The 24,084-nt window shown below is 41.2% G+C and overlaps 2 protein-coding genes across 2 annotated transcripts; both read left to right on the forward strand.

The window, feature by feature from the left end:
- Window positions 1–1,414: 1,414 nt before the first annotated feature.
- On the forward strand, window positions 1,415–2,167 carry LOC123347307 (olfactory receptor 5V1-like; the record flags this gene model as incomplete). The annotated part of the gene is made up of 1 exon (XM_044984726.1): window positions 1,415–2,167. A coding segment is annotated over one exon (753 nt), but the record flags the coding sequence as incomplete, so codon positions are not given.
- A 14,731-nt stretch (window positions 2,168–16,898) lies between these two features.
- Window positions 16,899–17,828, forward strand: LOC123347308 (olfactory receptor 5A2-like). Its single transcript, XM_044984727.1, has one exon. The coding sequence runs from the start codon at window positions 16,899–16,901 to the stop codon at window positions 17,826–17,828; it is 930 nt and encodes a 309-aa protein (XP_044840662.1).
- The last annotated feature ends 6,256 nt before the right edge of the window (window positions 17,829–24,084 follow it).

The following is a 24,084-nucleotide window of genomic DNA, read 5'->3' on the forward strand; positions in this document are numbered from 1 at the left end:
GCAGTGTAATATCTGGCCCATTCATTTGTAGAGAAAAATCTAGTATGAGACTGGTTTCTCTGAACCATATCAAATGCTTATTCTGTTACAGACAATGAGAGTTCTGCTGTTGGTGTCAATAGCACCATATAGCCCATGCTCCTAGAAAGTCTTTATTCTAGGACAACTCAAAAGCATGTGTTTAAAACAGCCAGTTGCCACCATCAGCATGAGTGGTAATAGCTGGATCTGGCCAAAAAATGGCAGTTGTTTTTCCACAGGAAATTTTGCTTAATTTTTTTTGAAGAATTATTTGTTTTGTTTTCAGTTTCAAGAAAACAAAACAAACAATTCTTCAGATTTGCTTATTATTAGTTTTTACTCAGAAAAGCAAACTCAACCTCTGAAAAAAGTTTGGGTTTAGAAATCTGAAAACTAAATACTTGAATGAAAAAAGTCACATTTTTAATGTTTTTTGTAGTTTAAATGCTGAAATATATCATGTTATTGTTTTAGAATCTATCTATCTATCTATCTATCTATCTATCTATCTATCGGATTTCCACTGAAAAATGGAAAATGTTGAATGAAAAAAATATTTTCCCTATGGAATCACTACACCATCGCATTAAATGAGTAGCCTGCTTATCAGAGATGATCAGCATTTTGAACTCCTGTTGATGTTGAATCTGGGAGGGCTTAGCATCTCTGAAGTTCAGGCCAATTACAGAGTTGCCGACATATGGTTTTCAATGCCTAACATTAGCCAGCCAAGTTTAAAAGTTTTAGCCAACATTTCCTCTATCCCTGTGTAGAGAGGATTTGTTTTCATTCACCAATTTACACACACACACTCATACATGTGCAATATTAGATTACTCTCGCACAAACACATTCTGCTGTGTACCAGTTAAGACTGCTATTTTTAATTCACCCATACCTGTATAATTAAAAATGTTATTCCATCCAATGTTCATTCCATTCCATTCATGACTCAGTGGGTCTGGGATTGGTTTTTGTTTGTTTGTTTTTTGTTTGTTCATTTGTTTTTGTTTTTTTCAGGAAAATTTGCACTTTGTACTACTGATCCATTTCTCATCTATCTATCTATCTATCTATCTATCTATCTATCTATCTATCTATCTATCTAATCTGCAAAATAAAATTCTATTTATTTTGTTTGTTTGTAACTTTTTACATATTTTTCTACTCTTACAGGTCAAAATTTTGCTGAATAAGTGTCAATGGAGAACAAAACGTCTATCAAGTATTTTGTTCTCTCGGGTGTTTCCAATGATCCACAGCTCCAGACTTTCCTCTTCCTGGTGTTTTTAGTTATTTACCTAATAACCCTGCTAGGGAACATGCTGATTATGCTGGTTATAAAGACTGATCCTCACCTTCACTCCCCCATGTATTTTTCCTATTCCATTTATCCTTCCTTGATGTCTGCTATTCCTCAGTCACTCTCCCTAACATGCTGAAGATCTTCATAACAGATAAGACCACAATTTCTTTCAATGGCTGCATTGCCCAGATGTGCTTCATTCTTCTGACAGGCTGCACTGAAATTTTCATGCTCTCAGCGATGGCTTACGACCGATATGCTGCCATATGTCACCCACTGCATTATGCAACAACTATGAATATACAATTTTGCAGTCAATTGGTGGGTGGTGCCTGGTCAATTAGCTTATTTTATTCACTGGTAAACACTGTTCCTGTGTCATATTTACACTTCTGTGGGCCAAATCATGTCAGTGGTTTCAGTTGTGAGTTCCCTTCTCTGTTAGATTTGTCCTGCATGAAGACCCTCCTCAATGAAAAGTGGTTTATCACTTCTGCAGCAATTTTAGGATTGATTGCATTCCCCCCCCCTACTGTGATCTCCTACATCCACATCATCTCCACCACCTTGAGAATACGTTCCGTGGAGGGCAGGCGTAAAGCCTTCTCCACCTGCAGCTCCCACCTCATCGTTGTGACCTTATACTATGGGACTGCTTTATTTAGATACTTGAGACCCAACTCAGCCTCCTCAGTTGTTCTAGACAGGATGTTATCCATCCAGTACGGCATCTTAACCCCCATGTTAAACCCCGTCATCTACAGCCTGAAAAATAAGGAGGTGAAAGCAGCTCTGAGGAGAATATTGGGAGGGAAATCTCATATTTGTCATGTAATATAAATCCATTCAATTAAATGTTTCATTCAACTGCCCATTCAACTAATCTCAATGTTTAAAATGAACCGGGAATGTTTTCTCTTGTATTGTTATCCTTTGCTTGATTTTCAACAACCGGCAGATGAGGCTTTTCAAAAGTGTCTTATGGAGTTTGGGGCCAAATTCCCATCGGAAAAAATGGGTGTTTAAACCCATTAGAAATGTTTGAAAGTCTCACCTTTAGTGTGTTAATATATTTTAATTAAACCAGATTTTTGTTAGATTTTTGCATAAAGGAAATATGAACCAGTAGGTACAGTAGAACCTCAGGGTAATGAAAACCAGATTTACAAACTGACCAGTCAACCACACACCTCATTTAGAACTGGAAGTACACAATCAGGCAGCAGCAGAGACAAAAACAAAAAGGAAATACTGTACAGTATAGTACTGTATTAAAAGTGAACTACTAAAAAAATAAAAGGAAAGTTTGAAAAAAAAAAGATTTGACAAGATAAAGAAACTGTTTCCGTGCTTCTTTCATTTAAATTAAGATGGTTAAAAGTAGCATTTTTCTTTTGCATAGTAAAGTTTCAAAACTTTATTAAGCCAAGGTCTAGTGGTTAAGTTTTGAAAGAACAACTATAGTGTTTTGTTCAGACTTATGAACATTTCAGAGTCACGAATAACCTCCATTCCTGAGGTGTTTGCAACTCTGTGGTTCTACTGTATAATAAAGTTCTCTGAACCTTACTAGCTGTGAAATGATCCTCACCAAGGGTGGTTCTTTTCTCCTCTTTGTGAGGAAATTGTTGCCCAGGGGGATGGAAGTCAAGACTCCTGGGCCACATTCCCAGCCCTAGGAGGGGAGAGGAGTCTAGTGGGTTAGTTCAGAGCAGGATGGGGCTCAGGACTCCTGGCTTCTATTCCCTGCTTTGGAAGGGGAGCTTGGCTGGAAGAGGGAGGATTTATATTGATATCACATTATGGAATTAATAAAATAGCTCAATCTACAGGATACACCAATCCAGGGCATGACATTAGTGAAAGAACATGAAACACTTGGATCAAATGGTAATTTTTTTTAAATCCAATTTTGGTACTCTATTCACTTATAGCAGGCTAAATCAGGAGTAACTCTATGGGAATCAATAGGTCTGATTCGCCTCTCACTTACACTGGTGTAAACCAGGAATATTTCTTTTTTCTAAAGCCAGCAAGTTCGGTTCTCTGCTTAGCCATGGGTAAATCAGGAGTACCTCTTTTGCAGTCAATGGGCCTGATTCTTCTCTGACTCACTCTGGTGTTCTGACATTTGCGAATGAGGAGTCTTCTAGCATCTGGCAGAACTTCTCTGAGACCTTGTCTACCGTAAAGGGGAAAGTCGATCTAAGCTGCGCAGTTTGAGTTAAGTGAATAGTGTAACTCAAATCAACGTAGCTTAGATCTACTTACCGCAGTGTTCACACTACGCTGTGTCGAGGGGAGAGCATGTCCTTCCTTTTCTCAATCTAGTGGAGTACCAGAGTCGATGTCTGAGCGATCATTGGTCGATTTAATGGGTCTTCACTAGACCCGCTAAATTGACCCCTGGTGGATCAATCACTGCAGCGTCGATCCCGGCCATAGTGTAGAAAAGCCCTGAGCCTGGGAAGCATCTCCAATGAAATCATCTGTGCACCAGACCTAATGTATCTGTGTACTGTTTACATGCTACCACCATAGACAAAGTCTTTCTCTTTGGAAGTAGTCTGTGGTATATAAAAATGTGAAGTCTGAGTTGTTCCACATTTTGTAATTTTGTTAGCTGCACAATCAGTCCAAACTAACTTTTTAAATCAGATGTGTCCTTAGAAAATGCTGTCTTTATGGCTATGGAATAGAGACTACTTTGCATTTATCCTTCTGCTCTGATCAAAGTGTCATAACATTTCCATTCATGTTTATTACATTTGTTCTCTCGTCTCTCCTTATATGTCATAGATTTGCTAAATAAATGTCAAAAGAAAATCAAACCACTGCCACCTATTTCATTCACTTGGGAGCTCCTAAAGATTCACTGATTCAAACTTTTTTCCTCATGGTGATTTCATTTATTTATCTGATAACCCTCATGTTGAATGTGATATTATCTGGGTGACAGAGGCTGATCCTCAGTTTCATACCCTTATATACATTTTCCTCTTCAATTTATCTTTCTTCGATATTTATTACTTTGTCAAACTCCCTAAAATGCTGGAGAATTTCCTAGTCCAGGTGAAAACAATTTCTGTGAAGGGCTACATTGTCCAGATCCTGGCTGGTTGTGGTGAAATTCATATTCTTTCCATGAGAGTTTATGACCAATGCACTGCCATGTGTCAGCCAATGCATTAAATTAAGATTATAAACAAACAAGTCTGCAGTTACATTCTTCCTCACCCTAGTCACTTACATGGACATCATCTCGGCTATCCTGAGGATATGCTCCTCAGTTGTTAGGTACAAAACCTTCTCTGCTTATACCTCCTGCCCTACTCTGGCTTCCTTATTCTACGGCACTAGATTCTTCAGTTGTCTGAGACCCAGCTCAGAAGGGGGGTTCTGATACTTAATTTCTCCAAGAACATCAATAAAACTTAGGCCACAACTGGCAAAAAGCTCTTTGTCTAGATTTTTCACTAAATCACCTATCACCATTTCTTTGAGCATCAGTCATTTTTCAGAGCCATATGGTTGCATTATTTACCTTGCAAAATAACTTTTTCTTCCTGGAACTGAAATCTTGAGATGTCACAGGAAAATGTTGGGAACAGAATTCAGCACCATGGCAGGGAAAGTGTCCAGAAGATGTGAATCTCAGGAAGTGATTCTGAATATGGAAAGAATTTAAGGACCACTACGATGCTGAAACCTGTGTAGCTTCAGTAGATAAAACAGAATGCTAACACTTTAAACGACATTTATAAGGTACAATTTGATGCAGTAGCACATATTTTACATTTCTTGTGTCACTCAGATTATTTATCTAAGTAAGTACTTAGATAATAATAACATGATGAAGATACTATAACTTTTTGTTGATTTTATGCGTTTTTCTCTACTTGCAGGTCCCTGTTTTTCTGAAAAAAAGAAGTTAATGGAGAATCAAACCACTGTGATCCATTTTGTTCTCTTTTACTTTCCACTGATCCAAAGATCCAGATTTTCCTCTTTGCGGTGTTTTTAATTATTTATATCATCACTCTGTTGGGAAACATGCTGATCATCCTAGTGATAAAGGCTGATCCTCAACTTCACACCCACTTGTACTTTTTCCTGAGTAACTTATCTTTCCTTGACATCTGTTATTCCTCTGTCTCTGTCCCTAAAATGCTGCTGGATTTCCTGAGAGAGGGTAAAAATTCCATAAATGGCTGCATTGCCCAGATTTTTTTTGTATGTCAGCCTGCACTGAAGTTTTAATTCTTGCAGCCATAGCTTATGACCGATATGCTGCCATCTGTGATCCATTGCATTACATGGTGACCATGAATAAACAGGTCTGATGTCAGCTAGTGAGTGGTGCATGGACAATGGGTCTCTTATATGCACTAATAAACACTTTTCCTCTGTCTGAGATGCAACTCTGTGGGCTCAGTAAATTCAGCCATTTCATCTGTGAGCTCCCTTCCATATTAGATCTGTCTTGTACTGAGACTTTTACCAGTCAAGTGGTGTTTTTCACTTCTGCTATGGTATAGGGCTCATCTCATTCACTATACACATCATCTCCACCGTCCTGAGGATACCCTCCTCAGAGGGCAGGCATAAAGCCTTCTCCACCTGCAGCTCCCACCTTGTTGTGGTTGTTTTATGCTATGGGACTGGTTTGTTTCACTACATGAGACCCAGCTCAGCCTCTTCAATGGTTATGGACAGACTGTTCACCATCCAGTACAGCATCTTAACCCCCATGTTAAACCCCATCATCTATAGTCTGAAAAATAAGGAGGTGAAAATACTGGAAAATATTGGGGAAATATATTTTTCTGTTTCTCATGTAATGCAAAACCCTCTTAAGCTGAATGTTTAATAAAGAACCAGGGGATGCTGGCTGAACACGGACGTGTGTTATTAACTGAAAAATGTGTTCATACCAAACCAATCAAATAGGAACTAAAATCAATTGGAGTTCTAACATTGACTTTAAAAGACAATGGATAAGGCCCATGTTCATTACTGACAGTGATTTTGCTTTGTTTGCATCAGAGCAACCTTTACTTTGGAAGGCACTTCTATTGAGTAAATGCTTTTGAATTTAAGACGATAATAATTTCAAAAACAGATATAAAAGAAGTGCAGGCTTTTGTTTAAAAGACCTTATCATGTCCACTTAATCTTCTCCCAAATCAAGCTTAACAAGAGCTTATTTTTTGGGGTCACTGCAGTCTCTGGAAAGGGAGTTTGTTCAAATGGTATGAACATGAGATTGAGAATCAAGATTTATGGGTTTTATTCCCAGCTCTGCAGCAACTAATTTCATGTTCTAAACAGACTTCACTTGTCCATGCCTGGATAACATTTCTATGTAGACTTTTTGTGTAATAGTTGCCATGAAAACCATAGCCCTGTCCTAGATGACTTTGAATTCCACTATGATGGGGAACAGCTTAGATACTGTGTTTCATTTTTGCTCGGATCCTCTACAATGAGGCCCAGATCCACAAAGTGATTAAGAACTGTCAGCACTGCACACCTAACTTTTTTCACCTTCAAAAAAGCCTGAGTTAGTTGCCTAGGATCACTGTGCAGTAAATGGGGATAGAGAGGCAGCATGGAATGGGATCCCCAAAAGCCAGCACACTAGGTGGCTCCCTGCCTAAGCTAGCCAGTGGGAGCGCCAAGGGGGAGGAGTGTGTTCTAAGCCCCACCCACTTCTCACAGATTTTGGTATCTAAGCCCAGGTTGCAGCCAGGTACTTATCTCTGCTTGTGATCCATGAATGGGCTCTTCTGGTGTCAGGCAGCTTAGATGCCTAAACCATTTCTTGCAAGAGTAGCTTTGGTGTCTTTCTAATGTCACGTGAAGAAGGCTGGGGCTGGAGGGGAAGAAGAAGGAGGCCTGCCTTACAACATTTAGCCCAATGGTTAGAGCCTCATTTGAGATGTAGGAACACTTGCAGCTCATGTCCCTGCTTCCCCTGAGGAGGTGAAGTGTTTTGCACAGGGATCTGCCACTTCCCAGGTGAATATATTTGTACATGGTTAAAGAGTGTTCAGTGCTATCGCTGCCACTACCTCCTGGGGAAAAAGACACCTGCAGGACAGGTGGAATTCTCGATTGAGACTTTCAAACTTACCACTCTTTTCTAATAAGTCCACATCCCTGAGGTGGCTTTGCAAATTTCATCCTTAAATCTCAAGGACTCAAAAATGTAAGGCTCAGTTCAGCAAGGTGCTTAAACACGTACCTATTTTAGTCACATGGATAGTCAACGCAGTTGCTCCTAATCTTAGAGGTAAATGTGTGTTTAAGCAACCTGTTGTATGGGGGCCTGGGCAAACAGAGTGTGTCTCATTCCACACAATTCTCCTTCTTTAGCCCCCTCAAAGCTCTGCTTCCAGCAACACCTAAGATTTTATGAATGGGATTTTCAGAATCACTGATCATGTTTCTGTCTTTGCTCTTCTTGAAATAAAGGGCAAAAATCCCATTGATTTCCAGGGGAGAAGACTTAGAGCAATACTCGGGGGAAGAGTCTCAAAGGGGCAAGCAGCAGTTAGGTGCCCAGTGCCCATAGACAGCCAATGGGATTTGAGTGCCTAACAGCCATTTGTCCAGTTGAAAAGACCGCCTGAGTGCTTTGGAAATCGCACTCTCCGGCTGGATATTCAAATAGCCAAGAGAGTTAGGTACTGAAATCCAGTTAGAGCTGGGAACCTAACTCTTTTAGGCCCAGGGGAAAATCCCAGCCCTACTTGGTCCTCTAGAAGCCTAAGAATTGCTGGTCACCTTAATATATTGTGGCAGAGCTCTGACCTTGCTCCTGTGGGTCCTGCGCTTCTAGGCGGTTTATGCTTAGCCTCAGTGGCTCACTGTGACCCTCCACGTAGCCCTTCTCTCTCTAGGGCCAGGGTTACAGTCTACTGAGCCCTTTTCATCATAGGCTGCAAGGAGGCTGGTGAGAGAACTCCCACAGTCTCAGTTCAGCCTCCTGTCCTGACAGGGACCTGACTTCCCCTTCCAGGAGATGTTCCTGTAGTGGTGGGTTGGGGGGAACCCGGGCCTGCCCTCTACTCCGGGTTCCAGCCCAGGGACCCTAATGGTAGCAGTTGTTGGCAGCCAACCTTTCACTGCCAGAGTTGCTACATTTCCCTGGGCCACTTCCCCACAGCTCTCCTGCTTTTCCCTTCTTCACCCTTACCTTAGGGCTCCTTTAACGATGGTTTGAAGGTGTCTTCAGTAACCAGCCACACTTCCTCTCCTCTGACTCCCTGGCTCCCCTGCCTGACTGGAGTGAGCCCTTTTTATAGTAACAGCAGGGCCTTAATTAGAGTCAGGTGGTCACATTAACTGAATGGCCTCACCTGACTCTTTGCAGCTTAATTAGAGTCAGGTGTTCTCATTAGCCTGGAGCAGCCCCTGCTCTGGTCAGTCAGGGAACAGAAAACTGTTAATCCAGTGGCCAGTATATCTGCCTTCTGTAATTCTGCTGTACCCAACTGGCCTGGGTCTATCACAATATTTATTGGCGCAGAAAATGTATTTATCTTTTCCTACTTAATTTAACTGTATAGACTGGGAATTTCAAAGGGATTTAGGCACCCATGGGCTCCATTATCAGTTGATGGCTCACCTTCAACTTGAATAACATGGTAGTTTTCATTGCTACTTCTCAAAATAGGACATGGCAGTAACTGGTCAGGTCAAGAGAAGGGCAGTGAGAATGGGTAGGAGTTCATATTAGAGAGACCAGGTGCGTGAGATACTATCTTTTATTGGACCATATGTGTGGGAATGGGAAGCAAGTGGTAAACTCCTCAGCCCAGGATAAGATCCACAAAGGATAAAGCCATTTGAAGTTGTTCCTCATGTGCAGCTGGGCTCTATTCATTTATTCACCTCACGCTTCATCAGTCGTGTTCCAGGATGGGTTGTGGCGGGTAAGGGCTGCAACAAGTATGAAGTTCAGAGGGTTCTGCATTCTGGTGAGCCTCAAATGAAAGAATGGGGTCATCAAAGACTGTTCCTGCTGACAGACATTATAGTAGATAGTTCCACTGTCTGGACTGGCTCACCACTGTGACTGCCCATCCCAGGGCAGACTGTCAGAAAACAGGGCAGATACCCCAAGCTGGTGGCATGTTCTATAACTAGATTTCACCAAGCCAGCAACAAATGCGAACTCCTGGATCAATATATTGGCCTTACCATGGAGTCAGAAACAGTCCCCTTAGGCTCTCCAGCCTATCTCGCCACCCAGACAAACTGGAATCAGTGATAATTGTCACATAGAGCAAAAATCACACAACATCAGGTTGCTCCCAGTCCCAAAGGACTAGTTACTTACCCCAGGTCAACTGGTCCTCCAGATATCACACCAAAGAAATCGCTGGCAGCCAGGTCTCTAGTAAATTAACTACAAGTTTATTAGCCAAAGAAAAAGAAATGAGAGCTACTGAGAGGTTAAAGCAGGTAAAATACATAAACAGATGAGTCAACATTTGTCAGACCCAAATGATAGCAGAGATGTAGTAATCTGCCAGTTTCCCAAAAGTCTTTTCAGGGCTACCCAGAGAAACTCTGGGGATCTCCCCCTTCTCGTTAAGTTTTTCTGTCCTGTAAGAATCCAAAGAGTCCAGAGATAAAGGATCTCTCTTTGAATCAGTACTTATAGCTTCTTTGAACAAACAACACTCTGACAAGTGTCTGTATCCAAACAATGGCCAATTGCTTTGAATTTAGCACTCTTCTTCATTTGCATTCAGTGAGGTATTAAGTTATAGGGATATACATAATGTAATTATAATAGGAACAGATAAGTGAGAAACAGTACAAGTAACATTCCATTAGTACTCATGAAGTTCCAACACCTGAATACACTCTCACCTTAATATACACTTTGCTCTAGGGTTATTTTATTACAGGTCATGCATAATGTACCGGTAAATGTAATGCAATAGAAAACAACATGATATAGATAGGCAAAAACAATACAGTTAATATCTCCTTTGATCTCTATTAACACACAAGTTAATTGGCTTGAATTAATACGAATACATTTATCTCCTTTGATATTCACACACAGGTGAATTGTCTTGACTCTGGCCTGCTGTGGTCATAGAATCATAGAATCTTAGGGTCGGAAAAGACCTCAGGAGGTCATCTAGTCCAACCCCCTGCTCAAAGCAGGACCAACTAAATCATCCCAGCCAGGTCTTAGTCAAGCTAGGCCTTAAAAACCTCAAAGGAAGGAGATTCCACCACCTCCCTAGATAACCCATTCCAGTGCTTCACCGCCCCCCTAGTGAAATAGTGTTTCTTAATATCTGACCTAGGCCTCCCCTCACTGAAACTTGAGCCCATTGGTACTTGTTCTGTCAACTGCCACCACTGAGAACAGCCAAGCTTATAGAGCCCAAAATGCCATTAGCCTTCTTGGCAACAAGGGCACACTGTTGACTCATATCCAGCTTCTCGTCAACTCTAACCCCAAGGTCCTTTTCTGCAGAACTGCTGCCTAGCCATTCAGTCCCTAGTCTGTAACAGTGAATGGGATTCTTCTGTCCTAAGTGCAGGACTCTGCACTTGTCCTTGTTGAACCTCATCAGGTTTCATTTGGCCCAATCCTCTAATTTGTCTAGGTCCCTCTGTATCCTATCCCTACCATCCAGCATATCTACCACTCCTCTCAGTTTAGTGTCATCTGCAAACTTGCTGAGAGTGCAGTCCACGTCATCCTCCAGATCATTAATGAAGATATTGAACAAAACCGACCCCAGGACAGACCCTTGGGGCACTCCGCTTGAAACCGGCTGCCAACTAGACATGGAGCCATTGATTACTACCCATTGAGCATGATGATCTAGCCAGCTTTCTATCCACCTTATAGTCATTTCATTCAACCCATACTTCTTTAACTTGCTGGCAAGAATACTGTGGGAGACCATATCAAAAGCTTTGCTAAAGTCAAGGAATAACACATTCACTGCTTTCCCCTCATCCACGGTCCCAGTTATCTACTCATAGAAGGCAATTAGGTTAGTCAGGCATGACTTGCCCTTGGTGAATCGATGTTGACTGTTCCCGATCACTTTCCTCTCCTCGAAGTGCTTCAGAATTTATTCTTAAGGATGTGTTTCATGATTTTTCCAGGGACTGAGGTGAGGCTGACTGGCCTGTAGTTCCCCAGATCCTCCTTCTTCCCTTTTTTGAAAGATGGGCACTATATTAGCCTTTTTCCAGTCATCCGGGACCTCCGCCGATCGCCATGAGTTTTCAAAGATAATGGCCAATGACTCTGCAATCACCTCCACCAACTCCTTTAGCACCCTCGGATGCAGCGCATCCGGCCCCATGGACTTGTGCTCGTCCAGTTTTTTCTAAATAGTCCCGAACCACTTCTTTCTCCACAGGGGGCTGGTCACCTTCTCCCTATATTGTGCTGCCCAGTGCAAAACTCTGGGAGCTGACCTTGTTTGTGAAGACAGAGGCAAAAAAAATCATTGAGTACATTAGCTTTTTCCACATCCTCTGTCACTAGGTTGCTTCCCTCATTCAGGAAGGGGACCACACTTTCCTTGACTTTCTTCTTGTTGCTAATGTACCTGAAGAAACCCTTCTTGTTACTCTTAACATCTCTTGCTCGCTGCAACTCCAAGTGCGATTTGGCCTTCCTGATTTCACTCCTGCATGCCTGAGCAATATTTTTGTACTCCTCCCTGGTTATTTGTCCAATCTTCCACTTCTTGTAAGCTCCTTATTTTGCATTTAAGATCTGCAAGGATTTCACTGTTAAGCCACGCTGGTCGCCTGCCATATTTACTATTCTTTCTACACATCAGGATGGTTTTTTCCTGCAACCTCAATAAGGATTCTTTAAAATACAGCCAGCTCTCCTGGACTCCTTTCCCCCTCATGTTATTTTCCCAGGGGATCCTGTCCATCAGTTCCCTGAGGGAGTCAAAGTCTGCTTTTCTGAAGTCCAGGGTCTGTATTCTGCTGCTCTCCTTTCTTCCTTTTGTCACGATCCTGAACTCGACTATCTCATGGTCACTGCCTCCCAGCTTCCCATCCACTTTTGCTTCCCCTACTAATTCTTCCTGTTTGTGAGCAGCAGGTCAAGAAGAGCTCTGCCCCTAGTTGATTCCTCCAGCACTTGCACTTAGAAATTGTCCCCTACACTTTCCAAAAACTTCCTGGATTGTCTGTGCACTGCTGTATTGCTCTTCCAGCAGATATTAGGGTGATTAAAGTCTCCCATGAGAACTAGGGCCTGTGATCTAGTAACTTCTGCTAGTTGCCGGAAGAAAGCCTCGTCCACCTCATCCCCCTGGTCTGGTGGTCTATAGAAGACTCCCACCACGACATCACCCTTGTTGCTCACACTTCTAAACTTAATCCAGAGATTCTCAGGTTTTTTGCAGTTTCATAACAGAGCTCTGAGCAGTCATACTGCTCTCTTACATACAATACAACTCCCCCACCTTTTCTGCCCTGGGAATGCTGCGCCTTGAATGATTAATAACCAATGATTGCTTCTGGACCTCAAAAATGAGAAAAGCTATCCCAGCTCTGTTTATACCACAATAGGATCCATCTATGAAGACAATAAGAAAATGTGAGACTCTTTGTCAAAGGACCCACAAATCAGCCAAGATTTGGCATTCCCCTCCACAGATATAGAAACAAAATGGACAAATTAGGGTCTTGTTAATCACCTAAGCAAGACTATCTCATTATTTCCATATACATAAAGGTCTTTCTCCCTCTCAAGCTAGTTAAACAACTCCATGTTACCAAACAAGGGTGAAACCCTGTTTTCTTTTGCCAAGTGGAGCACTGAGGAGATTTATCAGGAGAGGCTGAGGGAACTGAGCTTATTTAGTCTGCAGAAGAGAAGAATGAGGGGGGATTTGATAGCAGCCTTCAACTACCTGAAGAGGGGTTCCAAAGAGGATGGAGTTAGGTTGTTCTCAGTGATGGCAGATGATAGAACAGGGAGCAATGGTCTCAAGTTGCAGTGGGGGAGGTCTAGGTTGGATATTAGGAAAACCTGTTTCACTAGGATGGTGGTGAAGCACTGGAATGGGTTATGTAGGGAGGTGGTGGAATCTCCATCCTTAGAGGTTTTTAAGGCCTGGCTTGACAAACCCCTGGCAGGGATAATTTAGTTGGTGTTGGTCCTGCTTTGAGCAGGGTGTTGGACAGATCACTTCCTGAGGTCTCTTCTAACCCTGGTCTTATATGACTCTATGATTAACACTGAGTGGATCAAGAAAAGATGGGAGGGGATGCTGGAAGTTAAAACAACATCTAGAAATATGACTGTTTCACATTTGTTTGCCTGGTGAGTCAGATCTACATCCTTCTATATGTGGAAACTGTTTCTTGTTCCGTTGCATGCAGTGTTATTGCAGCCAGATGGCCCTAGGATATTAAAGAGACAAGGTGAGTGAGGTAATATCTTTTATAGGACCAACTTCCGTTGGTGAGCAAGAAAAGTTGTCAAGCTAACCCAGAGCTCTTGTTCTATTGTAAGTCCTAAATAATGTCAAAGGATTAGTATAATCAAAGAATGTATGGAGTATGTCCTCCAAATGTAGAAACATGTTAGGACATTCTTGGTTTTCATTGTTACAGTCTAGAAGTAATAGGAGTTGCCTGGCATAAGGAAGGAGAAATGTCAGAAGATATAAACCAGGGTATAACTTTGGGATAGTAAGAGAAATTTCTTAAAGAGGGAGAGGTCCCAATTGATAGTAGGTGCAAATAATGAAATACAATCCTTGACATTAATCAAATATAAAAAGCCTCTAATAATAAAAACATTATGGAAATTTGTTATACACCAGCACTATCTACTGGATATTGATTGCAGCAGCAAAGAAATTAAGAGAGCTGAAATCTCAGGACTCACTTGGCATGTGTCCAATAGGAATCAGAGGGCGGTCCTCTTCGAGAAGCCCTGAAACTAGGGTATATACACTGAGGTCACCATGTGCTCAAGAGAGTTGACTGAACCCAATACAAGAAGAAGCAGAACTGTAAGTGTACCCAATGCCTGAACCAGCCATGTGGAAATGATTCCTCCCCATCTCAGGGTTAAGAGGATAAGAAGAAGTAAGATTTAATCTCAAAGATTGCATTTCCTCTTCTCTACTTTAACATAAATAACTGTAAGTTATCTTGCTGAATCTACACTCTCTAGTGAGACCTCAAGTAACCATATTTTAGAAAATAATTGTTTTAAACAATTGCTTTTAATATTCTAAACTTGTCCCTTTTAGACCAATCTAGTCAAAGAGACGTAACCACTGTCTTCAAAGTGTCTTAAAGGCAAGTGCACACTTAAAACTGTGTAATAAATAAAGAATTGAGAATTGTTGATCATAAGTAAATGTCATGAGAAATCTTGCAATTTGCATTATCCTTTGCTATAACCTCTGAGTTTCAGCTCTAGTCTGTTGCTTGCAGCACTGTACTCTGTGTGCAGTACACAAAATTGCTTGTGATTACATTTGAATGATAATGTGGTAATATTAATATGGTTCTGAGTGAATTAATGAATTGTTGGTTGGTTAAGAATAAGCAAATGTCTTGATTTGAGAAATATAGTTTAAGTTAAAAAGTTGACCTGAAAAACCCGCATCATTAAACTAGTAAGAAAATTCTCCCTGGACTCAATAAGAGGTTATCCTATTGGATTCTAATATATTGCCAAATCTACTTTGTGAGATTTCAGCTTAAAAATCTAACTGGCACCCTGGCAAATTTATAAATCAAACCCCTTTTGTGCTCACAGGGCCAAATCCCCAGCCGGTGTGAATCAATGATCTGCATTTAAATGTTAATGGAAAAACACTGATTCACACCAAGTGAGAACCAGCCAATAGACTTCAATGAGATTAACTGGGAGAATAAATGCAACTCATGTTGGTAGGACAGTAATCTAGTTGTGACTTCCATCAAATTTTCTTTGAAAAATTATCCATATTCAATAGATGCAGTCCATGTAATCCCTTACTTGATAATGTCATGATCTTCTGTCTGTCTCCAATTTCAGCTATGCCACAACCAATTCATTGCTGCATAGCTCATTTTTAAATGTTATGGTTGCAGGCAATATAGAAAAATGATAGATGGTTGGGTGGATGGATAGATGGATAGGTCAGAGATAGTTGATTAGATAGACGAATGAATGGGGGGAGAGAGAGAGAGAGAGAGAGGAATGGATCAATATTTAGAGAAAAAAGAGTTTGTGTGTCAAAGAGGGACGGATGGACAGAATATGAATAAACAGATTCATAGATAGAGGGATTGATAGATATGTATGGGGTGACCAGAAAGAGAGAGAGAGAAACAGATGGATGAACAGATGGAGAAATAAATATTCAGAGAGGGAGCGAGAAAGAGAGGTAAATAGATTGATAGACACGAAACGGTAAAGCAAGGCATTAGGAAATGAAGCAAAATGCCAGCTGTTAAAGACTTACATGACTTCTCACTTAGACAACAGGTTATCACCAGCGTGGATGCAGTTCACCCTTCTCTACTTGAGGAGCTGTGGAAAGAAATTATCTCTGTTTCATGGAGAAAGGAGGAAGAAAGCAAAAAAGGGCATATTGGAAGTCACTGGGAGTCTAGAATTAATTCAGCAAAAGGGATGAGGTTAAAATGGCTGGGATTTTTAAAGGTTCCTAAGGGAAATAGGTGTCCAAGTCCCATTGAGTCTATGGCAATTGGGCTTCTAACTCCCCCTTAGGTCCCTTTGACTATCATAGCCATTAAATACTGGTAGAATGAGTATCTATCTATCTATCTATCTCCTTATACACCCGTGTAGCTATCTAATCAACTGTCTCTCACCTATCCATCCACCCATCCATCTTTAGATATCTCATCTAAATCTGACAAACTCATTTGAAGTGAGTGAATATTTATGAGTGCATAATTTATTGGGAAAAATACTCCTTGTTTTCTAATTGGGAATTGTACTCAGGTACCTTCTCATTTGCAAAGATGTAGTATTTATTTGAATTGTTGTTTAGTTTTGATTGGACTTGCACTGGTCATATGTTCCTGTTTCTGTCTCTTTATTGGAGAAGCATAATTCATTTATTTATTTATTTTTATGTAAACAAAAGACAAAATCTGAGCTGGAAAATTGAATCTTCCAAACATTCTTTCCCATAAGATTAAAATTCACTGTTCTCAATTTTTCTTTATGATTCAGAAGGCTAATTTTCTCTGTGCAGACCTGTATGCTCTTTAAAACTCCCTTAACCATGAAAAATAAACTCAATCCCTGCAAAGGGTCAGCATCATGAATTAGCAAACACAACATGGGTCTGGACAAAGCAGAAACAATATATTATTCCAGTGAACTACTTTTGAAGTATTCATATCATTCCAGACATCAGTTGTATCTTCAAGAACAAGCAGAAGGTCTCTGTTCTTTCCAAGATCCAAATTAAATCTGCCCTCATCTTTCTCAGTTTCTTCATCCATTAATGACACAGTTGACCTTTATTTCTTGGTTTTCCTATCACTGCAGGCTATCACGATTCTGAACATGCTAATGGAGAATCAAACCACACTGACTGAATTTACTCTCCTGGGTCTTTCCAATGAGCCACATCTCCAGATTTTCCTCTTCCTGTTGTTTTTAGCTATTTATCTAATCACTCTCTTAGGGAACATGATGATAATGCTGGTGATATGGGCTGATCGTCACCTTCACACCCCCATGTACTTCTTCTTGAGTAATTTATCGTTTCTCGACATCTGTTACTCCTCAGTCACAGTCCCCAAAATGCTGGAGAGCTTCCTAGCAGAGAAGAAGACAATTTCTGTCCATGGGTGCATTGCCCAGCTGTTCTTTTTCTTTTTTCTAGCTACCACAGAGTGCTACCTCTTGGCTGTGATGGCTTATGACAGATACACTGCCATATGTGAGCCACTGCATTACTTGAAAATGATGAGTGAACCGGTCTGTATGTGGATGGCAGGTGGCGCATGGATAGCTGGCTTGCTAAATTCCCTTGTCAACACTCTCCTTGTAACTGACTTACACTTCTGTGGGCAAAAGGAAATTAACCATTTCTGCTGTGAGCTTCCGGTTCTACTACCACTTTCTTGCACTGACACGTTTATCAATGAAATGGTGCTGTTTGCCTTCACTATAATTTTAGGGATGCTCTCCCTCTTGTTAACCCTGGTCTCTTACATGTTCATAATCTCCACCATCCTAAGGATACCCTCCAAGGAGGGAAGATGTAAAGCCTTCTCCACATGCACCTCCCATCTCATCATGGTTGGTTTGTTCTATGGGACCGGGCTTATAAGCTACATCCAAACTGACTCTAGCTACTCTCTCACTCTGGAAAAGGTGGTGTCCATCCAGTACAGTGTCTTAACTCCCATGTTCAACCCCATCATCTACAGCCTGAAGAATAATGAAGTGAAAAGTAGTGTGTGGAGAGTGCTCAGAAATTGCAAATAGGAAGAGATTAATGTGAACTTGGTGTCTGAGGGTGAGATTTTTAAAACTGCCATAAAGTCAGATTTTTAAAGATATGTGGGGCATATGGGATTTTCAAAAGCATCTAGGTGCCTAACACACATTTAAATCAAATCCCTTAACCATCTTTGAAAATCTCAGTCATAAGACATGATGACTATTAGCAGTGAAATTAAAGTATCTATAAATGTATTGGTAATGTGTGATATGTCTGTTTGTCAGTGCAAGTTCCTCAGCTGGGGTAGCTTACGAAAGATCCATTGGGCCACATGGATTTATGCGAGGTGTCGACCTGGCACATTGCTTTCAGTAGAGCCATGCCAAGTAAAACCAGCTGAAGATCTGGCATCTGGCATGCTTTCAGTGGAATTACACTGATATAGAAAAGCTAGGGATCAGTCTTCTTGACTCCATTTGTGTTATATCTATTTATACCTACTGGAGATATGATTCGTTGATCCAACTCACCTATGCTAAGTTACATCACCTGGCAATCTGAGCCCTGTTTTTATATTGAGAAATTCTTCTCACAGTTCATCTATAGAAAATTAAACATGCTTATAGTACTGCTGTCCTGTTCTCCTACATTTGTTTCACTCAGCTATTAAATTTCTTCTTAATAAAATTGTAAGATCTTTGGTCCATGGATTCTCTTTTAGATCCCAGAATCAAGCCCCACTGGGATTCACAACCCCTCTGCTCAGCTTCCACCAAAATTGTACAGCACCTACATTTTTGCACACACACTGATGACCCATGCAAGGCATCTGGATGCCTAAGACACAGAGTGATTTAGAAATGGGGAAAGATAGGTGTTCCTCCACCTACCTCACAGTGGTGATGTGGTAAATAAAGAAAGGATAACCTAACCTAACTAAAGTCCATATTCCCCAAATGAGAACTGGGTAAACTCCATTTACCCATGTTTACTCTTGACTATGCTATTGCTATGGGGCCCGGTCTCACCGGCATGCTCCAAGCTTGCCTACTCGATTGGGCCCTGTGACACTCTGTACTTCAAAGTAGTGCCCTGGACCCCCATAGTAACCACTGTGATGTGATTATGATGTGTTTTGTACAAAGCATCCCTCGTGAGGTATCATTTGAGAAGTCATGATCTGTTGAACAGTAATATCACTTGGGATTATGTGTGTTACCTGAAGTTGTACCTGAAGTTATGGAGTTTTGCTGTGTGTGTGTTACTGAAATACAATATGAGGTTGAGAGACGCCCACAGCCAGCCTTTCAGTGGCAACAAAGGAGTAACTGACAAGGCAGATTTACATCAGGACCAGCCAGACATGTGTTGAAGGCTCGTCAAAGAATCAACTCTCCAAGAGACTCCTCAGAGAGGCCATGTACCAATGGGGGCTGCCTGACCCCCACATCTCAGCAAGGATCTTTATAGCAGCTGGAAGATTGTATAAAATAGGGACTGTGACATTATCACTTGGCCTCTCTCCTCCCCCATCTCAACATCTGGAAGATCATTTGGAAGATTGGTTCCCGACTGGGAAGGGGATCCTGCTTATGTAATCATCTAGATGCTTGTATTATCTATTAGGGTGAAAAACCACTTGATTCAGATCTTGCTTAGTCTGTAGAATTTAGTCTGCAATTTTATTTTTTATTTCTTATGTAACCAACTTTGATCGCTATGCCTGCAATTTATAATCACGTAAAATCTACCTCTCTGTAGTTAATAAATCTGTTTTATATTTTATATAAAACAATGTGGTTTTGGCTGAAATGCTTGGGGAATCTCAGCTCAGGTTCACATGGACTGGTGCATGTCCACTACCCTTTGTCAGAGAGGAGAACTAATTAATGAGCTTGCACTGTCCAAGGAGATTTTAGCAGTATAGGATGATATATTTCTGGGTTGCAAGACTGGGAGCTAAGGTGATTTTTGGTACCTTTCTTTATACAGTTCATGAGTGGCTTAGAGAGGATTAATGCAATTTAGCTGGGTTTTGGTCTCCACATGTTGATGGCTGAGTGATTACAGCACCTGGAGAGGTTTGCTGCTTGTCCCGGGCATAGCATTGTGAAAAAGAGCAATAATAATAACCATAATCATAAAGGGCCAGACTGTGATACATTTACTCTACCACCATTTAGGGACAAATTTTCAAAAGTATTTAGGTAGGTGAGACACCTAGGCCCAAACCCATCAAGGAACTTAGTGTATGTCCACACTACAACTGCTACAGTGGCACAGCACAATAGTATAGATGCTTCCTACATCAATGGAAGAGATTTTTTCCCCATCTATGCAGGTAATTCACCTCTTTGAGAGAGGCAGTCACTAAGTCAATGGAAGAACCTAGCTATCAATGTACGTACCATCACTCGGAGAGGTGTTGTTCCTACAATGGTGGAAAACCTCTTCCACTGCAGTAAGCTGAGTCTATACTATAGGGTTATGCCAGCATAGCTATGTCACCGTACGTGCTGCTATAGCCCCCACAGTGTAGACAAGCCCTGAGTATCATACAGACACATAGAGGGATCTGGGCTTTGTTAGGAGAATGTACACTGGTTTTGTTCTGTTTCTGTAATTCTGATACATATCCTGAAGGAACTATATTGAATTAAGACAGGTTTCAGAGTAGCAGCCGTGTTAGTCTGTATCCGCAAAAAAACCAGGAGTACTTGTGGCACCTTAAAGTCTAACAAATTTATTTTAGCATGAGCTTTCGTGAGCTAAAGCTCACTTCTTCGGATGCATAGAATGGAACACACAGACAGGAGATATTTATACATACAGAGAACATGAAAAGGTGGAAGTATGCATACCAACAGGCAGAGTCTAATCAATTGAGATGAGCTATCGTTAGCAGGAGGAAAAAAAACTTTTTGAAGTGATAATTAAGATGGCCCATAGAAGGTGTGAGGAGAACTTAACATAGGGAAATAGATTCAATTGGTGTAATGGTTGGGTCATTACACCAATTGAATCTATTTCCCTATGTGAAGTTCTCCTCACACCTTCTATGGGCCATCTTAATTATCACTTCAAAAAGTTTTTTTTCCTCCTGCTAACGATAGCTCATCTCAATTGATTAGACTCTGCCTGTTGGTATGCATACTTCCACCTTTTCATGTTCTCTGTATGTATAAATATCTCCTGTCTGTGTGTTCCATTCTATGCATCCGAAGAAGTGAGCTTTAGCTCACGAAAGCTCATGCTAAAATAAATTTGTTAGTCTTTAAGGTGCCACAAGTACTCCTGGTTTTTTTTATATTGAATTAAGTTAAACCTTACTGAATTAGAATTATAAAACTGAGATCACTGCCGGAGAATCAAGTCTCAGGTTTACACCCATAGGTTTTGGGGTAACAAGGGGAAGAAGGGGAGTGTGAAAGCTCAGACCCATCGCTCTAAAGAGAAAAATGATACAGGATGCAAACTGTGACACTGGCAGACCAGGTGCCAGCTCATGCCAAGGCCTCACTGAACCCAGTTGAATGCGCAGCTGGAGATGAGTTAGGTTCACCCAGGCATTAGTATTGTTAAATAGGTATTAGATTTATAAAGATGTGTTTAGAATTTGTGCAACACTTGTGAGTTGCTGCCTGCATTAAGTTCACTTATAATGTCTGTATCCATGTTCTCAGTGTTTAATATTTAAGTGTTTGCCCTGTAACTGTAAAAGTGTTTGCCCTGAAACTGCCAAGAAAGGAGCATTACCAAGCGTGAAATACGAGTTTACCACAAAAGATGTCATCTCCTCTCCAACAAAGGAAGGCCCATAGACACCAAACAAGCCATCAGTGGACCAAAGACTTTGTGGATTGCTTGCCCCTGCCCATCCCCCTGCCCCATCACACACACACACAAGCACACATCTCATCAACTTGGGCTCTAGGTGCAAGGAATAAAAATCCATGTTAAGAAATTGTTGTCTCTATACTGCTAGAACTCTCAGGGTACATCTACACATCAACTAGACACCCATGGCTGGTCTGTGCCAGCTGGGTCTCAGGCTGCGGAGCTGTATCATTGCTGTGTGGATGTCTGGGTCTGGGCTCTAGCCCCCTTTGAGGTAGGAGGGTGAAAACCCAATTTTAAGAGAAATTGTTTTTGATGGAAACATTTCAATCAGCCCTAGATAACAGCATACTGAAATCAGAGATTTCAAAGCAGTAGCTGTGTTAGTCTGTATCAGCAAAAAGAATGAGGAGTACTTGTGGCATCTTAGAGACTAACAAATTTATTTGAGAATAAGCTTTCATGGGCTAAAACCTACTTCATCGGATGCATGCAGTGGAAAATACAATAGGAAGATATATATACACAGAGGACATGAAAAAATGAGTGTTGCCCAATGTGGGAGGGATAGCTCAGTGGTTTGAGCATTGACCTACTAAACCCATGGTTGTGAATTCAGTCCTTGAGAGGGCCACATCAAACAAGTTTAATGTGCTTGGTCCTGCTAGTGAAGGCAGGGGGCTGGGCTTGATGACCTTGCAAGGTCCCTTCTAGTTCTAGGAGATAGGTATATCTCCAATTATTAAAAAAAAAAAACTATGATGAGAGTAATCAATTAAGATGGGCTATTATCAGCAGGAGAAAAAAAAACTTGTGTAGTGATAATCAGGATGGCCCATTTCCAACAGTTGACAAGAAGGTGTGAGTAACAGTAGGGAAAAAATAAATTAGCATGGGGAAATAGTTTTTACTTTGTGTAATAACCCATCCACTCCCAGTTTTTATTCAAGCCTAATTTAACGGTGTCCAGTTTGCAAATTAATTCCAATTCTGCAAGGCCTCACTTGTGATTTTTAAATAGGAAGGATTGGCTTTGCTCCAAGCTAAAATTGCAGCTCTGGTATATGTGCCAATCTTGCAAAGACACACATGCTTTTAACTTAACACATGCAAGTAGGAATAAAGATGTGCAGGTGTGTTGGACGCTGCAAACCCAGAGCCAGAGATTGGGACAAATCCACTGAAACCAGTAACACTTCTGACTCAGTCAAGACTGAATATAAACTGATTTAGTATTGAATATTCAGTATTTAACCCAGTGGGCCAGAAAGTCCACTCAGCCAAGTTCACTTAGCCCCACTTACATTAGCGTGGAACAAAGTGAACGAGACGTGGCTGGAGAAGGCATCCGGAGACTTTCCCCAGTGTAGCTCTGCTGGCATAAAGCTGGTAGGGCAGCTCCATTGACTCCTATGCAAGCTCTGCTGCCTACCTGTGCCACTTCCTACGTGGGCTGAGGCAGATGGTGTGGAGGGGGTGTATCAGTCACATGCTGTGATCGTGGGAGCCAGAGCTAGAGTGCACAGGGAATAGCAAGAGAGGGGAATGGTGGAGGAAGATAGGACCTGACAATCAGTGGAATAAATGTAATCTGCCTACCTGCCTGTGCATCTTTAATTTACTGTTAGGGCTGGGCAGCTGAGAATCAGGGCCCTGTAACCAATCCCTCCACAGCCAAAGCAGCCCCTCCTGAGCTTTACATGGATGCATTGTGACAAATAAAGCCTGCTGAATTTGGTCCAAGAATAGCAATACATTACGATCACTGAGCCAAAGACTGGGGTGTTTACTCCAGTCGCTAGTCCAACAAACTCCTGCAGAAAGAAACCCAGTAGGAGTTTTGTTTGAATAAGAACTGAGTGCCCAATGAGGGCGTGCCTTCACCTGGAACTTTATAGCAGAACACCACATCTGGTACAGTTAAGATTAAAAACAGCTTTCTGATTAAGTCTTGACTCTTCTAAGTGCTCTAAAATCCACACAGTTGCTCAGAATGCTTTGAAATTTGGGGTGTATCGTAGGGACCTGGGATAGGGTTGCTCAATTAAATTTGGGGCCATTTGACCAACGGGTTCTGGAGATACAGCCCCTGCCAAAAAAACAAAACAAACAAACAGCTTTTATAAAGATGGATGACGTCTACCAAAAAAAAAAATTGAACACAGATAGAGATCAAACCAGGGCTGAGCTCATCACACCAAGGTCTGTTGCATGTCTGATTTAATTACTTGAGATTGTCGAAATAACAGGCTCAATTGAAATTATTTAGTCTAAAATTATTAATCAGAGATTAGTACAGCACTGTATAGAATGCAGAAGTAAATAGATACATTACTGCCCTTTGTTGTCAGAGTAAGAGCAGGATGTGTGTTTTTCTTGCATCTGGAAGAGATGCGCAGTTTTCATTCCCCCCAACCTAGTTTTCATACCACTATCATTATATAGGATTTCAGACAAAGGAAA

This window comes from Mauremys mutica, chromosome 13 (genome assembly GCF_020497125.1).
Source record: "Mauremys mutica isolate MM-2020 ecotype Southern chromosome 13, ASM2049712v1, whole genome shotgun sequence".
In the NCBI taxonomy this organism is placed as follows: Eukaryota; Metazoa; Chordata; order Testudines; family Geoemydidae; genus Mauremys; species Mauremys mutica.

Excerpts from the sequence above, each read along its gene's own strand:
- LOC123347308 (XM_044984727.1), top strand. The coding sequence starts at position 16,899 with ATGCTAATGGAGAATCAAACCACACTGACTGAATTTACTCTCCTGGGT.